This window comes from Suillus subalutaceus (assembly GCF_016647625.1).
Source record: "Suillus subalutaceus strain FC151 chromosome Unknown DFJ58scaffold_134, whole genome shotgun sequence".
NCBI lineage: Eukaryota > Fungi > Basidiomycota > Agaricomycetes > Boletales > Suillaceae > Suillus > Suillus subalutaceus.
This window is the reverse complement of record NW_024540383.1, coordinates 1-16061: the sequence shown is the minus strand read 5'-3', so window position 1 is coordinate 16061 and position 16061 is coordinate 1. Positions and strand designations below refer to the sequence as shown.

General features: G+C 48.4%; 8 protein-coding genes across 8 annotated transcripts; 3 read left to right on the top strand and 5 right to left on the bottom strand.

Moving 5' to 3' along the window:
- Positions 1 to 95: 95 nt before the first annotated feature.
- Positions 96 to 1048, bottom strand: DFJ58DRAFT_91024 (uncharacterized protein). The gene is made up of 4 exons (XM_041395173.1): positions 821 to 1048; positions 658 to 772; positions 417 to 605; positions 96 to 363 (listed from the first exon to the last, which is right to left on the bottom strand). Exons 1-4 carry the CDS (start codon positions 897 to 899, stop codon positions 198 to 200), a joined length of 549 nt encoding a protein of 182 aa, XP_041239071.1. The 5' UTR covers positions 900 to 1048; the 3' UTR covers positions 96 to 197.
- A 29-nt stretch (positions 1049 to 1077) lies between these two features.
- On the top strand, positions 1078 to 1950 carry DFJ58DRAFT_810379 (uncharacterized protein). The gene is made up of 2 exons (XM_041391407.1): positions 1078 to 1191; positions 1243 to 1950. The coding sequence occupies exon 2, from the start codon at positions 1256 to 1258 to the stop codon at positions 1613 to 1615; it is 360 nt and encodes a 119-aa protein (XP_041239070.1). The 5' UTR covers positions 1078 to 1191; positions 1243 to 1255; the 3' UTR covers positions 1616 to 1950.
- Positions 1951 to 3113: 1163 nt separating this feature from the next.
- On the bottom strand, positions 3114 to 3316 carry DFJ58DRAFT_667126 (ATPase, F0 complex, subunit J; the record flags this gene model as incomplete). The annotated part of the gene is made up of 2 exons (XM_041382603.1): positions 3114 to 3181; positions 3232 to 3316. Coding segments are annotated over 2 exons (153 nt in total), but the record flags the coding sequence as incomplete, so codon positions are not given.
- Positions 3317 to 3593: 277 nt separating this feature from the next.
- DFJ58DRAFT_90868 (adaptin N terminal region-domain-containing protein) lies at positions 3594 to 7580 on the top strand. Its single transcript, XM_041395121.1, has 20 exons — positions 3594 to 3826; positions 3886 to 4025; positions 4073 to 4094; positions 4145 to 4546; positions 4602 to 4713; positions 4765 to 4912; positions 4968 to 5097; positions 5145 to 5293; positions 5346 to 5725; positions 5779 to 5900; positions 5950 to 6144; positions 6194 to 6307; positions 6355 to 6442; positions 6493 to 6555; positions 6614 to 6759; positions 6811 to 6951; positions 7006 to 7067; positions 7120 to 7244; positions 7302 to 7421; positions 7474 to 7580. The coding sequence occupies exons 1-20, from the start codon at positions 3668 to 3670 to the stop codon at positions 7500 to 7502; spliced, it is 2847 nt and encodes a 948-aa protein (XP_041239068.1). The 5' UTR covers positions 3594 to 3667; the 3' UTR covers positions 7503 to 7580.
- Positions 7545 to 8355, bottom strand: DFJ58DRAFT_90956 (uncharacterized protein). Its single transcript, XM_041395143.1, has 3 exons — positions 8157 to 8355; positions 7719 to 8111; positions 7545 to 7657 (listed from the first exon to the last, which is right to left on the bottom strand). The coding sequence occupies exons 1-3, from the start codon at positions 8207 to 8209 to the stop codon at positions 7636 to 7638; spliced, it is 468 nt and encodes a 155-aa protein (XP_041239067.1). The 5' UTR covers positions 8210 to 8355; the 3' UTR covers positions 7545 to 7635.
- A 1010-nt stretch (positions 8356 to 9365) lies between these two features.
- Positions 9366 to 10828, bottom strand: DFJ58DRAFT_810370 (uncharacterized protein). Its single transcript, XM_041391406.1, has 3 exons — positions 10253 to 10828; positions 10038 to 10199; positions 9366 to 9977 (listed from the first exon to the last, which is right to left on the bottom strand). Exons 1-3 carry the CDS (start codon positions 10328 to 10330, stop codon positions 9537 to 9539), a joined length of 681 nt encoding a protein of 226 aa, XP_041239066.1. The 5' UTR covers positions 10331 to 10828; the 3' UTR covers positions 9366 to 9536.
- Positions 10829 to 11527: 699 nt separating this feature from the next.
- DFJ58DRAFT_810369 (uncharacterized protein) lies at positions 11528 to 12113 on the bottom strand. The gene is made up of 3 exons (XM_041391405.1): positions 11918 to 12113; positions 11667 to 11788; positions 11528 to 11616 (listed from the first exon to the last, which is right to left on the bottom strand). The coding sequence occupies exons 1-3, from the start codon at positions 12078 to 12080 to the stop codon at positions 11536 to 11538; spliced, it is 366 nt and encodes a 121-aa protein (XP_041239065.1). The 5' UTR covers positions 12081 to 12113; the 3' UTR covers positions 11528 to 11535.
- A 1213-nt stretch (positions 12114 to 13326) lies between these two features.
- On the top strand, positions 13327 to 13875 carry DFJ58DRAFT_732832 (uncharacterized protein; the record flags this gene model as incomplete). The annotated part of the gene is made up of 1 exon (XM_041386217.1): positions 13327 to 13875. The coding sequence occupies one exon, from the start codon at positions 13327 to 13329 to the stop codon at positions 13873 to 13875; it is 549 nt and encodes a 182-aa protein (XP_041239064.1).
- Positions 13876 to 16061: the final 2186 nt, after the last annotated feature.

The window sequence follows — 16061 nt, the reverse complement described above, 5'->3', positions numbered from 1 at the left end:
GAGGTGATGCGAGGAGCATTTTGGACACCAATGATGGTACCGCTAAGAGATTCAAACTCCGTGTTGCGACCGCACATACATCTGAGGTGGTTTAAACCGTATCATTAATACCTTGACCAGATCGAGTCGTGAGGCCTTGAGGGTTGGGCTGCTATGCATTCATTGGAAATTCATTAAACAAGGTTTGAACGAAATGCTTAAACAAGTTGATCCCGACAACGTTTGCGTGTCGGCAACACGGCCGTGGTATGGATCATAGACTCTCCATTATTTATCTCCAACATACTCATCTTTTTCACGGACGTATCTCTAGATGCGAACCCCTCAGGGTCTTGTCTCATCATCTCAGCCCTGATGTAATCCCTACATCATTTTCATGAGAACGGTATTAAAGGAGTAATTTGGACTTCATGTACCTTGTCAGATGAATACCGGTGTCACGAGCAATCAGCTGTTTGATCATCCGAGGGCCGAGCTTCTTCTCCGGATCTTTCGACATCTGGGTGAGCACGAGCTGTCGTTTGACCGTCTCTGGCAGCTGTCGGGTGGTCACACCACTTGCATAGAGGCCCAGAGCTCTTCGTCTACGAGCTACCGAGCTTTCACTGAAGTACATCATTACATATCAAGGTAAAAAAGAGCGCACAACACACGTACCTCAACTTAATCCCATACTCGTCATACAGGAGTTGACTTATCTTCTTCTTATCAAATATCTCTCTCCGTTGATAGTCATACAGAAGCTCCGTAACCTGATTGTCATCCTTCGGGGCTGCAGACCATAAAGACAATATAAGGAGCAGAAAGGGCGGATACGTACGACAGTCCTTGTATTGGTTCCTCCCAGTTGGGTTTCGATTATGTGGCTTTGTCGAAGTTGTTGCGGAAGGACCTGACATGAGTTGAGAGCAAAACGTTTCAGGAGTCAATGAGGAATTAAGATGCTCGCGCTCGAAAGCAAGCGACACCTTCTACATGTGCGATGACTATGCAACGAGTTGACCAGGGCTCAGGGCTCAGCCCGAATTTGGGTTCAGGTGATTGTTTGGCAACGGCTTCTGATCCAAACAACTGTTGATTCAACCTCCCTGGGCGATATGTATTATGACACCTGGCAACTCTCGATCACGCTGAATACAGCATATGCACTACAGATTTTCTCTGATTCCACATTCCGTTAATATTCATCAGGTGTCGTGTATCTTTATCGTGTGTTCTTGCAACTGTCTAATAGTAAGCTAGATCTTCCGAGTCAATGAACGAACTTCAGGACACACCTACCGCAGGCCCACAATATTTCTACCGAGTGTTTGATGAGAAATCTTTTTCTCAGTTCCACGAAACTTCGGGGTTTGTGGCAGGTATACCTAATGCTATCTACGACCCCAAGCATTGGAAGGCCCGGCATGAGTTAGAACGACACATGGATTGGACCAATAAACATCCGACCCCCTTTATATCTGTGACGGCTTCCCGCGAAAAGGCCCTCGAATTTGCTTTGCAGAGGGTGAAAAGCAGAGGCGCACTGTCACAATTGCGAAGATCGACAGTTCGCGACTCGAAACAGCAATCCACCAGATGTGCGTTCTTGTTAAACAAACAGGCGCAGATATAAAACAAGAAGTAATAAACAAGCACGAATATCTATGTGTTCGCTACATTCCAGCTAACGCCGTCATTCAGCGTCTTACGCTCGGCGATGATTGGTGTAGCTGAGTCCGATACTATAGTTCGATTTTAGATCATGTTCATTGTGTTCCAGCTCTCAAGCTTCTACAACGCGTACCTGACGGTGGCACAATCCCGTTACGTAGAATGTGTCCTAAGCTTGTTTCTGTATTTCTGTGCAGATTTCACATTACTTATGACCTTGACAGTATCGTAACCCATCGGCAAACCAAGATACTTACCTCTGTAATTGCAAGTTTGTGACCGGTGACTAGTGAGGGCCAGCACTTAAATCGATGCATTAATGCAGTCTAGCTCATCGCGATGATGGGCGCTCCTAAACCCATGTTCATTTGAGATTGCAATGCTGCAGTATACCGTCCGCTGTCGACGGTCTCGCAAGTCTATACTTTTGTGACCGACAGGGAGGCATCGGTCAATGTTCAGTTCGTGCTAGTAATACCTAGAAAACCGGTTTCATCATCTATTATGCAGACAAAGAGCGCCTGTAAGCCGCTCCTGCTGTTTCGTCAGCCGAGACCCAATATCATCTCTGTATGCAGAGAAACGGCTTGGAAATCTTGTTACCAATGAAACTGATGCTCACGCGAGTGCGTAGCCGATCCAGTACGAAATCCGAGTTGCGCATTTTATACTAACATCGGTCTTTAGGGCTACATCCTGTAGGCTTGTCATTACTCACGCAGGCTGCGTTCCTCTCTCACCACAAGTTCCACCAACACCCCAGGGATATTCGCACAAAACCATCATCCATGCGAACTCAACCGAGATTACTGCGACTCTCAATTATCGAACAACTCCGTCACTCAAGCCACGTCTAGGGAGAGACCATCCCATATGCGGCTGTCCGAAGGCGCTAGATTTCAGCTGTTTTGATAAAGATTTCTCCCTGGACTGGTATAGTATTGACGTGACGGGGAGTGGTGCCCTGCTACACGATGGAAACTGCGCTATCTTTCAACTGTGTTATGCATCCACAACGCGGCGCGAAGGTATTTGGCCGTCGGTCAGTATTCAAAGTGTATCGACTGACTGATTCAGAACATCACATCAAGGCAATTGTTCCATCAGCCATTTCATGAGCGCTGCAGTATGCAACGCAAAACACTCAAACTCCCTGAGTCATGCTGGCAGAAAAAAGTCAGCAAAACAACATCAAAAACGTAAACAGAATGATGGCCATCATCCGATATAAAGCACCAATATAGCATCTCTTAGTGAGTATTATAAATCACGCATGGCATTCACGCGGAAAATGTCTGCAACGAACATTGTGTTTTGCACCATGGATTCTCCAACATTAAGGATACCTGGTTCTAAGTGTGCGCAAAGGGTCTGCAAGGAAGTGTCAGATGAGCTGTCAGCTCACTGAAAAAGGGTATAATTGAACGCGCCTAATATCCTGAAGCAAGTCAAACTGCCTTCTAGTGATGTGCTTCCTTTGCAATCTGAGCACCGTATGGGTTTTTAGGATCCTTGGCGTACGTCTCCGCTATAACACCCATTCATGCAAGGTCAAAGTGAAGAAAGCACATAACGTACAACGAACACCCATCTCCTGCATCTTCGAGACAAGGTAAAAGGTGACTGCGCTTGCCGCTAGGAAGGGCGCCATGGGCCTCAACACCTGTTAACACGACTGGTTAGCTGAAGATCACTTGTAGTACGAGAAATGGAACATGCAGGAGTGGACCACTTGCGAAGACCGAGAAATGCCATGAGTATGATCTAGTACAAGGTTATTTGAAGTAGAACGCAAATTAGTCGAAACTCACTGGTTATAAGGCTGGAGTGAACTGGAAGAACGGAGCGAACGACGTGCTGAACAGGACGAAACCGGGAACAGACATACAACGCGCATTCGGAAGGTGCTTCTCACGCCTTTATACAGCCCCACCAAATATCGCACTGTCAATACAAGTGGACACGTCCAAAGTAAACGCTCAAGCTCACTGTCAGTCGCGTCGTTTAGGTCATCATGGCAGCAGAGGCACCATGCTACACAGTCGTATTTGAAGATACTACAGAGAGCCCATCCACGCAGGAGCTTAGGGCTTCTCTCGAGAAAGGGACTGACGAAGACAGACTGGATACGTTGCGCAGGATCATTGTGTCGACGATTAATGGGAACCCTCAGGTATACTCCTTGATCTTTGCTATAGACCGCATGATGCTGATGCAATGATGGTGGCCTAGCCCACACTCTTGATGCCAATCATACAATATATTATGCCCTCCAGAAACAAGCAACTCAAAAAACTGCTTCACTTCTACTGGGAGGTGTGTCCCAAGTATGACGAGAACGGGAAGCTTAAGCAGGAGATGATTCTCGTTGTGTACGTGTATCTATTAATCTTATCGCACATATACTCACCTAGTCTAGCAATGCCATCCGAAACGACCTGGTAAGACTAATTTCCGCACTCTTGACGTTCTATTATTCACATCCCTACAGCAACATCCCAACGAATATATCCGTGGCGCTACCCTACGTTTCCTTCAAAAGATATCCAAAGATGCCGAACTCCTTGAACCTCTCATCCCCACCTGCCGCAGCTGTCTCGAGCACCGTCATTCCTACGTCCGCAAGAACGCCGTATTTGCCGTGTACACCATCTACCGCGAATACGAACACCTCATCCCAGATGCTCCCGAGCTCATGCAGACTTTCATTGCCGCAGAGTCTGACGCGACGTGCAAGCGTAACGCATTCGTGTTCCTCGCGCATTGCGCGATGCCTAAAGCTGTGGAGTGGTTGATTAGCGTGTATGATCAGCTGACAAGTCTAGATGAGCTCTTGCAAATGAGCATCATAGAAGTCATCAGGTTGGATTGTAAGAACGACACGACGCATCGAGTAAGTCTTCTTCACTCAGGCTATCTTGTTTATCCTCATTTTTGTCGTCTTGCAGCCGCGATATATCAGGTGCATGTTTGAATTATTGAATTCATCATCACATGCAGTAAAATATGAAGCTGCTACGACCCTCACCACACTCACGCAGAATCCTGCTGCTGTAAAAGGTATGTTTACGATCAGGTCTTGTGCGCATGTCTGCTCACTTTTATGATTAGCGGCCGCCTCGTGCTTTGTTAATCTGGTCATTAAAGAATCCGACAACAACGTTAAGCTGATCGTCCTGGATCGCCTGGATACCCTACGCTCCAAGCATGGTCATATTCTGGATGGACTGACAATGGACATCTTGCAGGTCTTGTCGAGGTACGGACAGTGACCGATCAATATCCAAAAATGTTACTGAATCCTGTCGTATCAGCGCCGACATGGAGGTCCGGAGGAAAGCCATGAGCATCGTACTCAGCATGACCTCGAATCGGAACGTCGAGGAAGTTGTTCTCTTCCTCAAGAAGCAGCTACAGCAGACACAGGAGCGCGAGTTCGAGAAGGTCAATCTCGCAGTCCTTCACGATATCGTGAACTAATATTAGGATAGGCCCCGGAGTACAGGCAACTTCTAATCCAATCGATCCACGTGTTAGCAGTCAAGTTTTCTGAGGTGGCTGCAAGTGTTGTCCATGCACTCATGGAATTCCTTGGGGATTCGAATAACCCTTCTGCGCTGGACGTCGTGGCCTTCGTTCGGTTTGTTTTCCCCTTTTAGTCCCCACGCTTTATTTCACTAACGCACCCACAGCGAAGTAGTGGAGAAGTTCCCGCACCTCCGGCAGTCTATATGTGAGAAACTCACTCAAACTCTGACAGAGATAAAATCTGGTAAAGCCTTCCGGGGCGTCCTCTGGATCCTGGGCGAGTACGTCGAAGGCCTGTCAGACATCCAGGCCACATTCCAGGACATCCGCAAAGTGCTTGGCGAGATCCCTATCCTTGCGAGCGAGCAGCGGTTACTGGACGAGGCTGGCGGAGAGGAGGACAAGAAGGAGGACAAGAAAGTCGAAGGAAGCGGGCGGCCAAAGGTACTTGCTGACGGGACATATGCGACGGAGACGGCGTACACCAGCGCCACCTCAACGAGATTAGAGGCTGTCAAGGCTGCGTCCAAGCCGCCATTGAGAGGTGCGTGTCGTGTCCGTTGATTTCGTTCGGAACTTTTAATGATGTAATGTCAGCCCTCATATTGGGAGGCGACTTTTTCACGGGTTCGGTACTCGCCTCGGCGCTGACGAAGCTCGTGTTGCGGTTCGATGACCTTACAAACGACCGGCCAAAGGCCAACGCTCTTCGTGCTGAGGTATGTACTACAGTTAATGTTTTTATAGCATTCACCGACGCCCACCCAGTCCATGTTGATCATGACGTCTATTATCCGCGTCGGTCAGTCGAAGTTTGTCACGGTACCGATCGACGAGGATTCCAACGAGCGCATTCTTAGTTGCATACAAACCCTAAGCGAGCTCCAGGAAAACTCCATTGTCCACGATATCTTCTTGAAGGACACGAAAGCGGCATACTCCAAGATGCTCGTCGCTCAGGAGGTGCGTGCCTAGTCTACTTCAAGCTGTGATGTTGCTGATGATCGGACAGAAAACGGCAGCGGAGAAGAAAGAGTCGGAAAGCACGAAGGAACATGTCGTGCAAGTCGATGATTTGCTTACTTTCAGGCAGTTCTCGAAAAAATCGGCTGATGATCCCATAGATGTAGGCTTTTGTCATCGGTTGATTATACGCCACTCATTTTTTATCAGTACGTGGAAGACTTAGGCAAGGCAACGGGGGCTGCTGAAGTCCGGGAAGACTTCATATCCAACCTCAGTCGCATATCCCAGCTCACAGGTATGTCTTGTAGTGCCGCCGTCATCTGTTTCAATGCTCATCATTTCTAGGTTTTTCGGATCCTATATATGCGGAAGCATACGTCAAGATGCACGGATTCGATATCATGCTTGGTGTGTATAATTCCCTTGATGGGTTATTTTATCGGCGAAACTCATTAACGATACTCAGATGTGCTTTTGGTCAACCAGACGTCTAATACGCTGCAGAATCTTTGTCTTGACTTCGCAACGCTTGGTGACCTCAAACTGGTCGAACGACCTGCTGTATATACCATAGCGCCTCATGGTTTCCAGAGTATCAAGGCAACAATCAAGGTAACAATCAAAGACGCTCCGCCGCTCACATCTGTTAATTGTAGATCGTAGGTTTCGTCAACAGAGACTGGCGTCATATTTGGCAGCATCCTATGGGACGGCCCTGCCCTCGCTGAATGCTGTGTTATCTTGAACGACATCCACATCGACATCATGGACTATATCAAACCCGCGTACTGTAGCGAGACACAGGTACGTCTTTAATATCTGTTGCTGCTGTCCAAATACTCACTCACTACCCTCAAGTTCCGAAGCATGTGGACAGAGTTTGAGTGGGAGAACAGGGTTAACGTGTCGACGAACATGACGTATGTCTTCCAGGGTTCTCTTGTCCAGTCCGTAGCTAACGTACTCTCGTAGTGACCCTCGCGACTACCTGAAGCATGTCATGAAGTCTACCAACATGTCTTGTCTCACGCCAGAGGGAGCCATGTCGGGCGATTGTGATTTCCTATCTGCCAACATGTATGCTCGAAGTTTATTCGGTACGGGTCTTTCCATAAGTTTTGTGTCAGCACTAGTCTTATTTTGTGATGACACAGGCGAGGATGCTTTAGCCAATCTTAGCATCGAGAAGACGGAGGCTGGGATTGTAGGCCACGTTCGTATTCGGAGCAAAACGCAGGGCATTGCTTTATCGCTAGGCGACCGTATCACAATGTGTGAGTTTATAATTTGTTTGGAGACGTCATGATGGTTGATGGTTGTGTATAGCTCAAAAGGATAGCAAGCCATCGATATAGAGCGTGTAGACATCAATCGGGGTGCTGAACTGTACACATAGGCTTCATGTATCATGTTGTACTTGGGAAGGAGACACGTGAATGTTTGATGCAACGCTAATAGGTAGTGATCGATCTTTACATCAACAGATGCTCAAGCCTGCAATAACGGTTCCCTACATCGCCAAACCTCTCAGCAACCTCGACAACGTGAAATCATTTGAAGCGCTTAGATACCCTTCTTTACCTTCATCTCCATTCACATGTACCTTGGCATCTATCTTGAAAGTCCTGGTCTCCGCTCGCTGAAAGAGTGCGAACGGGATTGGAATCCAGAAGCGCATGCACCACCCGACATTATCATCACCGTCCTTGCTATAACACCATGGGACTTCCTTAATATGAATTCCTCGAGACAAATCGGGTGTGGGCGTATCATTTACGTAGCGTATCGTAGCGCCATCGTAAAACGTCCTGAACGAGATTTGGCTATGGGACTTGTAGGGACCATTTATTGCCACTGTACTGCAAACAAGATGAACGAGAGTGACGGCCGGAACAAGCTGTGGGTCGAAATCATGTGCGGAGGTACATGCAATCAGGAGTCGCGCTGGGAAGAGGTAGAACGCGCTACACACTGAGCACGGGTACAACCAACATCCAGAGTAAACTCACTGGTCGGGCTCATCCCATGTCGTGACATGGCGCTCGTTGCAGCCGACTTTCATGGAAAGATTTTCCAATGGTAAGGAATACTTTTTAGATGTATTGTTGACCGCAGTCTGTAGATCAGGCTTTAGGTTTCCAAGACTATCGGAATCGCGGATGGATAATGCGAAAAGTAATGTTTGAACTATGGCTGTTTCCGCAGCGTCCTCCACCCTGGAAGACACTAAACGTTGCAGTTTACGAACAGATGATTTCCTTGAAGGTGTCTTGGTTGGAGATGCCGTGGGGTTGTCGGCTGCAAGCTGAGAAGGAATGATCTTGCGAGGAACACGACACACTGTCTCGGACTCGGATGTGTCTAAAAGTCGACCAACGGATCGGAGAGCATAGAGTGTGTCATCAATCGACGAGGATGGCGACTTCCTGTTGCGAGTAGGTGGGCCCTCCAAACCGTCGCCTAATGCAAAAAGACTTGCTAGATCTGAACTTGTTGGAATGCTGGCAGAAATCTTCTTTCCCCAACCGTCTGAGAGCGCGCTTCATGCACTGGCACGGACCACTGCCAGTCACTGTAGAGTAATTAGCAGCTGTGTCAACAGAGTTAGTTGAAGCTGACACCTCCAGCGCAAGATCTGAATCGAGGATCAGTAGCAGGGCACATTCAGCGCACTACAGTCGTAAGTCAGGGTGAGATAACCCACAAGGACATGCATTGAGCTCATGCTTATATGAGGATTTTCGTTGTGTAAAATCGCTTGGGCTTGACTAGTAGTGACATGAGGCTAACACGTGAAGTTGCACGCTGTGGGGCCTGGGCAAGCCGCGATGCCAGTAATTGGACGTAATTCACCCCATATATCCTACCATACTGTCGACATTCTTCACCAAGAACTTAAGCATGCTCGCATGATACGTTAGGGCCACGGAGGGGCTGTGGTGACGGAGAGGTTTGAGCATACAGAACAACCCAGGCTACTTGCAGACTTTGTTTTGGCGGTTCAGCCTGGCCATTTCAGAGGATGATAGGAAGGAGTCGCTGCCAACGCCAACTGTTGTCAACCAGTTCAAGTTCAAGTTCAAGTTGCTCTCGCAAATCATGATCGCGCTTGATTCAGGCAATTTTCTTCCTATCTTGAGATGTCGTCCGGATCACATTATGTGTTTTCTCCGTCGACTCGATTGGATGACTCGCGCGTATGTACGTTCTGTCTGTACTAGTGTCCTGTAAATCTGGTCTGAGGCCAGATTAACAGGGCTAATTAGCAAAGGCTGTCTGGGAGGTCAAATTAACCTATGTAAATTAGCGTAAATTTGCAAGTCTGCTAATTAGCGCTAATTTACTTGTAGATTTGATGAGTTTAACGGTTAATTAGGGTAAATGTGGTTCTACGGCCATACATCCCAGGCTTTTACATCAGGAATTGCCTCTAACGACGACGACGACGACGCGACAATGGACGATGTTGTTAACACCTTGGCGTGGGGATTCATGTTTCGGGGTGTTTCGTCCAGGAAGTCGCGGAGATAGGGAGAGCGCAACTCGATATGTACATTTGCCCCTGCAAGCAAGAAATATGAGCTGTCAACTTTTTCAAACTCGCTCGCCAGTCCTCGCTCGTCGTTCAGCCATTCAGCACCATCATCGGGAAATTTGGGATCATCAGCGTCGTTGGGCGGATTGGAGTTGAAGGGTCTTGGTTGAGGTGGACGGAGTCCAGGGAGTGGAAGGTCTTCAGACATATCCATGTCTGAAGCTGTACGCTTGTGGAAAATAGTTTCGTCCATGTCTCGCCATCGAGCAAGCAATTTTTTGGTGGGATTTGCATTCTGCATAGTACGAGTGTGATTCACTGATTTGAGGTTGAGGTGCTAGCCAGAAACACATACCTCAGGTTTGTAACGATGCCATTGTCGAATTTTGATGTGATCTTGAAGTGTCCCAAGGTTTTGATTAGCGCGACGAGGAGAGTTCAACCATGTGATGGTGGACATAGTGCGTTCGTCTGCCATAGAAATAGGAACCGCAGAGAACATTTTGATTGCAATAATCTACACCATAACGGGTATAGTCAGTGATAAAGGAACAATGGGAGCATACTCACCGGAAGTACATCAGCAAGTTCATCTCCTGATTTCAGGAGTGCTCGCCAGTAATCCCGCGGGCTCTCATTTGAGCGCATCTTGCGGTTGAACGGATCTTCAGCACGGAAATAGGCTTTCAGCTGACTCTGAAGACGAGTGAGCGCTTCTGCAGGAGTCAAGTGCGCAAGTGCAGGGTTATGAGACTCCTCAGGGTCTAGTCGAGCTCGATGATGACTAGGACTGGAGGATAATGCAGATATACTTCCCCACTTTGTGACGTGGCTGAGCAAAATGCAGGTTCTCTTCCGTCCAGCTTTATCTCTACTATTCTTCCTCGCGATCCATTGGATAAATTCGCCGACGTTGCTAAATTCCGAGTCACCATGACGCGCATTCCCATTGCCAATCGTAGAACTGTGGGTGTTTGCTTTGTGTGCTTCACCGACAATTTCGCAATATGAAGTCGTCGTACCATGCTGAGTCCATGACTTTGTGTAGAATTTTCCGCGCGACAAATGTTACATAGAGTGTTCTTCGTCGATAGAAATGTTTGACAACTGCACGGTTATTACATTACGTTTGCACGCTGTTTCGTGGAGTGATAAGAATGGCGTCGTTCCACATCGGAACAGCAAAATTCGGAATATCACATTCGTCATTGGAGAGGACTAGACGGTGTATGATTGCCAAATCGGCACTCCATCCCAATCCGTCTTAACCACCCCTCAGACAATGTATCCTTCGCCTGCGACGACCAAACTTCCGCGCTGCACAACATCTCCTTCAAAGTCCCCCGCGGAGGGCGTACAGCCCTCGTAAGTAAGAGCGGAGCAGGCAAAAGCACAATCCTGCGCCTCCTCTACCGGTTCCACGACCTCCTCCAACTAGTGATGTGCACAATCCGGCTTCATACGGTACACATAGCCCCACGGACTTGCTGCTGCGGTATTAGGACCTGTTTCAGTGTTTGATCGCTATACGTACCATGTACTATGCGTTAGCTTTATCAGATACCACGCTACCGGGATGGCTTTGTGACAGAAAAAATTTCATGTTTCGAAGTGCAGCACTTAGGTGAGTTTGGTTGGCTTCAAGGATGTCGAGACCTTTCCATTTGCATACGCAGGATTCTCGCGGCAACAATTGTTACATGCCAAAAAGCTTTTACTGAGACCTGTATAAATAGTCTGCAGATCTATACATAAAATATTTGAATTCTTTGATACCGCTCTCCCAGCTGGCCGGGGACCAAGCTGTTTGCCTTGTTGGCGTATGCCCATAATACATCCCTGAAAGATGCATATCAAATGCAATTGATACCCAAGTCTTCAGCAATGATCATCGCAACCCGCTCTCCAATGAGAAGCGTCGTCGAATACGTTTTCTGTGGATATCGTTAGACCGCACATCAAAAATCCCTTGCTCAGCACCCACCGTGCTGACGTTCCACGGCAAGATGAACATATCTGCGACCTTCAGGTTTGACACGCCGTATACATTTAGTCGAGCGTCGACGACTCCTTGATCTACCTCGATTTCATGGCACAAGTTCCAAGCTACACATACAAAAATCAGATATAAAATTATGAAAGGTGCAGCTAAAACACACCGAGTGCCGTATCGTTTGCACTGAAATTCGTTTCAGTATTTAACCGTGACTATGGGGATGGCAAGTCAGGATTTACTGATGTTGCGGTGGAATTGATTGATCGCCTTGTCATCTTCTGCAGTGTAGATGATGTCAGGCGCATTCAAGTCCACTGGTCCGGACGCTTCTCTGCAGACAGCAGCGCTTCCCTCTGGGAAATCAGGATGGCCAGCAGTGACTTCACCTCGGTAGCAAGACATGCGTCGAAAAATTTCGCACGTCTTTTCGTACCCAAAGTCAAGAGGTACAATATCGGATGGACTATGCGGATTATCGTAGTCACGCAAGTTGCCCCAAATAAAATGCGTCGATTGCATATATGAGTTGTCGTCTTTATGTAATATATCTCACCTGTCTACAGGCCTCTAGTCATTGGGGACGTCTACACTCCTGTAAACGCTGGCAAAGAAAGATAGAATTGCAGGGATTACGTCGAACACCGGCGACATTGCAGGTAACGTTCTGGTTGTGAAACATGCGCAGGGGAAGAGGCACGAGATCATGGACTGCGACGAGGTGGACATACCATGGGTCAATGGTATCATGAAACAGTGAGTACAACGCCATGTAGGGAACCGTGCACTGACAATTGCCAGGTCCTTGAAGCGTGGGAGATTCTGGAATTGAACGGGTCTGAGGCAGAACGGGCTTCGAATGTGGTTTCGCTTGTAAAGAATGTGGTGCTTTTCAATGGGTCGAAACTGAATGGGATAGACTATGGAATAGTGTTGTACATTGTTTCGATATACTAGCTATAGGTGATTCGTGAGGAAACTTTGTGTAGCAAGCGGCTAGCCAAATTTATCATGGAGGGACTTGCTGCGTCAGCGGCGATACGGATTATGTAACCGTTATCTGGATATCACCGCTGCTGCAGTTTCTTAAAACCAACTTAAGTGGGATACACCTTGTTGAACACACTCAAATTCTCTTCATTCATTTTGCTCGGCAGCATCTCAAATTGATTTCACTTGTTGCACTACATGCAATATAGTACCCGTGTGCTCTCCTGCGGATGATGGTGTAAAGTAAGTATTATGCCTCCAGATCCACAAAGCGTCCTGACGTCCACTTCATTGCATAGATCGACCATGCCTGCATGATGAATGCTGGTGCAAGCCACGACGGTTATGAAATCAGGTAAGTGTTATTTGCTTCTCGTCATCTACATTCTAAGCTTGTCACTATGATATTATATGCTCTTTGCAGCTGGATCCAAGGCAACCCAGCGGGACACTCCTGCTCGCACATGCGAGGACGCATCGATGATCTCACTGAGCTGAGGTTCTGGCCCTCTCATTAACTCTCAACCTTCTTGATCTGGGGCTCCAGCATCTTGATGTTGATGTTGGCGGCGAGATTGACGTCGTAGTCAGAGCGTGTGGAGTGTCGGTTTCCTAACCCATCCACACGTGTTGATGATTCATCTTCATTGATACTATCTATATGTTTCCCGAGACCGCACCCCTGCAGTCGCCTCCGTCCCCGTCCCTGCTGCCCTGCCAAGCCTGTTGCCGTCCCTGTTCCCACGCCCCCATATCAGGAAGCGTCCCTGCTTCTCCGTTCTCAGGCAGGGACTCCTCCGTACCATATCAGGAAGGCGTCCCTGCTTCTCCGTTCCCAGGCAGGGACTCCTCCGTCCCATATCAGGAAAGCGTCCCTCCGTCCCTGTTCTCACGCAGGGACTCCTCCGTCCCATATCAGGAAAGCGTCCCTGCTTCTCCGTTCTCAGGCAGGGACTCCTCCGTCCCATATGAGGAAAGCGTCCCTGCTTCTCCGTACTCAGGCGGGGAAGCCCACAAACTCGTTCATCATATCTTCCCCCCCCCCCCCCCCCCCACCCTCCCTCATCGAGCCCACAAACTTGTCGGTCATATCTTCCCTACCCTACCATACCACAGCACCAAGCAAAACAAACTAGTTCTTCATATCTTCCCCTTCCACCTCGTTGAGCCCACGAACTCCTTCGTGATATCTTCCCCCCCGCCTCGTTGAGCCCACGAACTCCTTCGTGATATCTTCCCCCCCGCCTCATTGAACCTACGAACTCCTTCGTGATATCTTCCCCCCTGCCTCATTGAGCCCACGAACTCCTTCGTTATTATCTTCCCCCCTGCCTCATTGACCCCACAACCTCATTGGTCATGTCTTCCCCCCCCCCCCAAGCCAAACAAACTCGTTCGTCATATCTTTCCCCTCACGGCACCAAGCCAAACAAACTAGTTCGTCATATCCAAACTACCTCCCACCCCCTAAGCATCAGAGTCTCATATTTCACCCTTTTGGTCATCATTCGACGTTCTGATGGTCCCAACTAAGCATGCGCTGCAGAAAATGGCAGATTATGTCGATGATGGATGTGGCAAAAACCTCCAGATCCGTTGTGATTTTGTCAGGTCCGTTGCCGCTGCGAAATCAAACGATTGCATTTGCCAGTCGCAATATTCATTCCCATCTCATTTCACACAGATTCTCATGTGACTCGTTCGCTCTATCATCCTCGACCACCCAGCTCACCGACCACTGCTTGCGCTGCGAATCATTGGCCATGGCAACCAGCGGATCATATAGCAGTAGCACTACTGGTGAATCTCAGATGTAGTTACAAGCACTATAAGATGTCCGAGTAATGGTACAGGACAGCTCTCCTCCTCAAGATGTCCGCAAACCTTGCTAGACTCGATGCTGGCCTTGAAAGATGTAGACCAGTGCTTGCAATGCATCAATGCGTAGTGGGTCGGCTTGATTATGTTGAAGCAGGCGATGGCGCAGATACAAGACGGTGATGATGAAGGTAGGCAGGTAGATGACGGCAGGCAGCAATCTACCATGAATCTGAAGGCAGGGAAGGATGATCAACCGCCTGAGCATGCCAGAGTAAGACATCGAGAGTGCATACCTCATGCGGCGAAAAATGACTGAATGGAACCACACTGGAATGAAGGATCTAGTGTGTGAAAGCTTCAAAATTCTCAGCAACTTCGATGCGCACTTACCAGGTTACTTTGATGGGTGTCAGATGAAGGGGCAGACAAATGGCCCAAATATCCTGCCACAGGGAAAGACTTGATTCTAGTCTTCGTGAATCATCGATTAGCACTCGCCCATTTGAAAACACTGCTGCCTTCAGTAGGCAAATTGCGCCGTTGCAGGAAAGAATCAGCCACTTAATACAGAACCAAAACGAAGAAATGAATTGCTCTCACTTGTTGCTGAAGGTGCCTGTGCCATGGCTCGAGAGTCGAAGATCCGTAAGAAATTCTTCAGCAGGTGAGAACTCCTGCGAGCATCATCGCCTCACCATTGCGAGGGAAAACTTTGGGTACTCTGGGGCAGATGCTGATTTCGACATCCTCCGAGTTCAGGCTGATGCGCGTCCTAGCAGCCATGTATCATTATTAGTATAGCGGGGCAAATGCGCAAAATGGACGGACGCAGCCCGAGGTCGGAGTCGTATGCAGTCAGCGTTCATCGTTCTATCACAAGAAGGGTTGTGGTTGGGTCAAGCACATCGCACACAGCACTTTGGACTTGGACCAAAAGATCCTGAATTCAACAGTGGGTAGAGGATTTATTCGCAATGAGAGGATTAGTATGAAATCACGGCGCTGCTGCGACGTGAGTGTTAGGTGCGACGAGTGCGGTGCGAATGTCTGGATTCGTGCCAGCCAAGACGAGGGCAGGAAACAGCCAGTGAGATTTCAAATCATACAGTAACTAACAAGACGTTTTCCACACCCGAGGCCAGCAGTGTGAGACAATCCAAAGTATCTCTAATGGTAGAACCGACCCTGCAACACATCATCCCTAAAGTCAAGGTTGGCTCCGTCAGACACGCGATCCTCGCTCGACATGAGCAAAAACAGGACTCACCTCATGCACGCATCAAAGGAAAAAATTGGGGTTGACTCTCTCCATGTTGCCGCAAAACCAAAGGAACGCCTCCAAGCAGTTGTTATATTTCCCTTCTTCGGCATTCTTCTTCGACTGCCCAAGCTGCGAGCTCCTGTAGAGTCGAGAGCGTCGCTCCTCCGCCGATGTCCCGTATCAGCAGCTCCCTGAACTTCTCTTGTTTCCACATGGCGTAGACCGCCTTGATACCGAAGCCGGCGAAAGGGCACGTCGCGCCTTTCTTGTACACGAAACTGGCATGGCACGCCGGGCTGCTCGTTGTTGAAGTT

Excerpts from the sequence above, each read along its gene's own strand:
- DFJ58DRAFT_91024 (XM_041395173.1), bottom strand. The coding sequence starts at position 899 with ATGTCAGGTCCTTCCGCAACAACTTCGACAAAGCCACATAATCGAAAC. Across the intron at positions 773-820 it reads GAACCAATACAAGGACTGTC|CCCCGAAGGATGACAATCAG; the intron begins GTACGTATCCGC and ends TATGGTCTGCAG. Across the intron at positions 364-416 it reads ACCGGTATTCATCTGACAAG|GGATTACATCAGGGCTGAGA; the intron begins GTACATGAAGTC and ends AAAATGATGTAG.
- DFJ58DRAFT_810379 (XM_041391407.1), top strand. The coding sequence starts at position 1,256 with ATGAACGAACTTCAGGACACACCTACCGCAGGCCCACAATATTTCTAC.
- DFJ58DRAFT_90868 (XM_041395121.1), top strand. The coding sequence starts at position 3,668 with ATGGCAGCAGAGGCACCATGCTACACAGTCGTATTTGAAGATACTACA. Across the intron at positions 6,556-6,613 it reads CGGATTCGATATCATGCTTG|ATGTGCTTTTGGTCAACCAG; the intron begins GTGTGTATAATT and ends AACGATACTCAG. Across the intron at positions 6,952-7,005 it reads CGTACTGTAGCGAGACACAG|TTCCGAAGCATGTGGACAGA; the intron begins GTACGTCTTTAA and ends ACTACCCTCAAG.
- DFJ58DRAFT_90956 (XM_041395143.1), bottom strand. The coding sequence starts at position 8,209 with ATGAAAGTCGGCTGCAACGAGCGCCATGTCACGACATGGGATGAGCCC. Across the intron at positions 8,112-8,156 it reads ACATGGGATGAGCCCGACCA|CGCGTTCTACCTCTTCCCAG; the intron begins GTGAGTTTACTC and ends CTCAGTGTGTAG. Across the intron at positions 7,658-7,718 it reads GGAGATGAAGGTAAAGAAGG|GGAACCGTTATTGCAGGCTT; the intron begins GTATCTAAGCGC and ends TTGGCGATGTAG.
- DFJ58DRAFT_810370 (XM_041391406.1), bottom strand. The coding sequence starts at position 10,330 with ATGCGCTCAAATGAGAGCCCGCGGGATTACTGGCGAGCACTCCTGAAA. Across the intron at positions 10,200-10,252 it reads AACTTGCTGATGTACTTCCG|ATTATTGCAATCAAAATGTT; the intron begins GTGAGTATGCTC and ends GTTATGGTGTAG. Across the intron at positions 9,978-10,037 it reads GGCATCGTTACAAACCTGAG|AATGCAAATCCCACCAAAAA; the intron begins GTATGTGTTTCT and ends CGTACTATGCAG.
- DFJ58DRAFT_810369 (XM_041391405.1), bottom strand. The coding sequence starts at position 12,080 with ATGTCTTGCTACCGAGGTGAAGTCACTGCTGGCCATCCTGATTTCCCA. Across the intron at positions 11,789-11,917 it reads TCAATTCCACCGCAACATCA|CTTGGAACTTGTGCCATGAA; the intron begins GTAAATCCTGAC and ends TTGTATGTGTAG. Across the intron at positions 11,617-11,666 it reads TGCCGTGGAACGTCAGCACG|AAAACGTATTCGACGACGCT; the intron begins GTGGGTGCTGAG and ends CGATATCCACAG.